This window comes from Pteropus vampyrus, unplaced genomic scaffold (assembly GCF_000151845.1).
Source record: "Pteropus vampyrus isolate Shadow unplaced genomic scaffold, Pvam_2.0 Scaffold1000005980, whole genome shotgun sequence".
Taxonomy (NCBI): domain Eukaryota; kingdom Metazoa; phylum Chordata; class Mammalia; order Chiroptera; family Pteropodidae; genus Pteropus; species Pteropus vampyrus.
In genome coordinates, this window is record NW_011920382.1 from 1 (window position 1) to 1,680 (window position 1,680).

General features: G+C 41.6%; 1 protein-coding gene across 1 annotated transcript; it reads left to right on the top strand.

Annotated features, from left to right (window-relative positions):
- Nucleotides 1–253: 253 nt before the first annotated feature.
- LOC105311672 (coordinator of PRMT5 and differentiation stimulator-like) lies at nucleotides 254–1,465 on the top strand (the record flags this gene model as incomplete). Its single annotated transcript, XM_011387607.2, has 2 exons — nucleotides 254–602; nucleotides 1,098–1,465. Coding segments are annotated over 2 exons (519 nt in total), but the record flags the coding sequence as incomplete, so codon positions are not given.
- Between the last annotated feature and the right edge of the window lie 215 nt (nucleotides 1,466–1,680).

Genomic DNA, 1,680 nt, shown 5'->3' on the forward strand with positions numbered 1-1,680 from the left:
TTTGAGGATGTAGGGAGGAATAGAAAGAGCAAAAATTCAATTCACACCCGTATTGTGAAAGTTTATCATTGCTTCAATGACATATAAACTACCTGAAAATATAAACTATGCCTGGCTCCCTATTAGAAGACCCTGGTAACTAATCGACTTTTTTTTTTTTTTTTTCTAAGGCAAACTGTTTTATTGAAAATAATTGATCAACCCTAGTTCTAAAATTGTCAACAGAACATTATTTTTTGAAGTGTTCAAGTAGCTAAAGACTCTGTACACTTGTTTTACTACTGTCCTCTTAGTAAGTCTGCCCCAAATTTTCCAAGCACATGAGAAGGCCGTATCTGGTTTGTCAGTTGTATTAAGACCCCCTTTTGTTGATTTCTTAGCCAGTGGAGCACAGAGCATCCCTAATGATAGTGTTGCCGGTGGTGAGGGCATCCATTCTGAAGAGGAAGCCTTTGCTGTGGATGATGAGGATTCTGATGGGGAGCTGAATACCTGGGAACTGTCAGAAGGAGTGTCTAGCTGTCCGCCCAAGGAACAGGCTGCTGATCTTTTTAATGAGGACTGGGACTTGGAGTTGAAAGCAGATCAAGGGAATCCATATGGTAGGTGTGGAGTTTCTGGGGTCCTAGGCCAGGATTTGAGATTCTCCTGCCCTATTAACCCTAAAGGCAGATGGTTTGGAAGAGGGACCCACACCTGAAGCTTAGCCTGATACCTGTTATAGATCTGCAATTCCTGTGACAGCTTCTTTTTCATATTGGAAAAAAAATACGTGGAAATTTTGTATTCGACTCTATAATGTATCAGTTTTTGACAATGCAACAGTGTTACTTCCAAATATCTTTGCGTGAATTGAGCAGCTGCAGACAGAAGTGCTCTGTTATCCAGTTGCTTCCTCTGCACTGCTAAGAGCCCTTGGCTGAGAAGCACAACTGTGGGTTGCCTCAGAAAGAACTTGCTTGCAATTCTTCAGGAAAGGAGAACTCTGTGTGTGTGTATTTTTAAACAAAATGCGAGTGTCTGCCCCTAGACATTTTTTGGCTATTCGTTTTCACCTTCTCTCCTTCCTTTAATCTGTCTTTTACAATTGCCTGCAGATGCTGATGACATCCAAGGTTGCATTTCTCAAGAGGTCAAACCGTGGGTGTGCTGTGCCCCGCAAGGAGATATGATCTATGACCCCAGTTGGCACCATCCACCTCCACTGATACCCCATTATTCCAAGATGGTCTTTGAAACGGGACAGTTTGATGATGCCGAAGACTGAGTGTGCAGCTTTTTGCCTGGTGGGTGGGTGGAACTTCAGCTCAAGGTCTCTCTTCCTTTCTTGAGGTGAGATGTCATATCTGAGGAAATATTCCCAGTGACCCTTGGGTCAAGCACACAGATTGGTGTGAAGTAAGTTCCCACTGTCTTCTACTTCTGTTGTTATTGTTTTTAGTGAGCTCCCCCCTTGGATGTACGAGCATTTGTGTCTGTGTCAGGAGGAGGACTTGTGTTACTTTATAAATAAAGGTAGAAAAAAAATCATCGTGCTATTATTGTCTACTTTTCCCCCTCTGTTTATTTTAAATTAGGTATTTCTGGGCAAAACCTTTACTCCTTCATTTAAAGACCCCAACTTAAATTTTAAAGGATTGAGCACTTGGAAATTAAAACTACTCTGTGAAAGAAAATAAT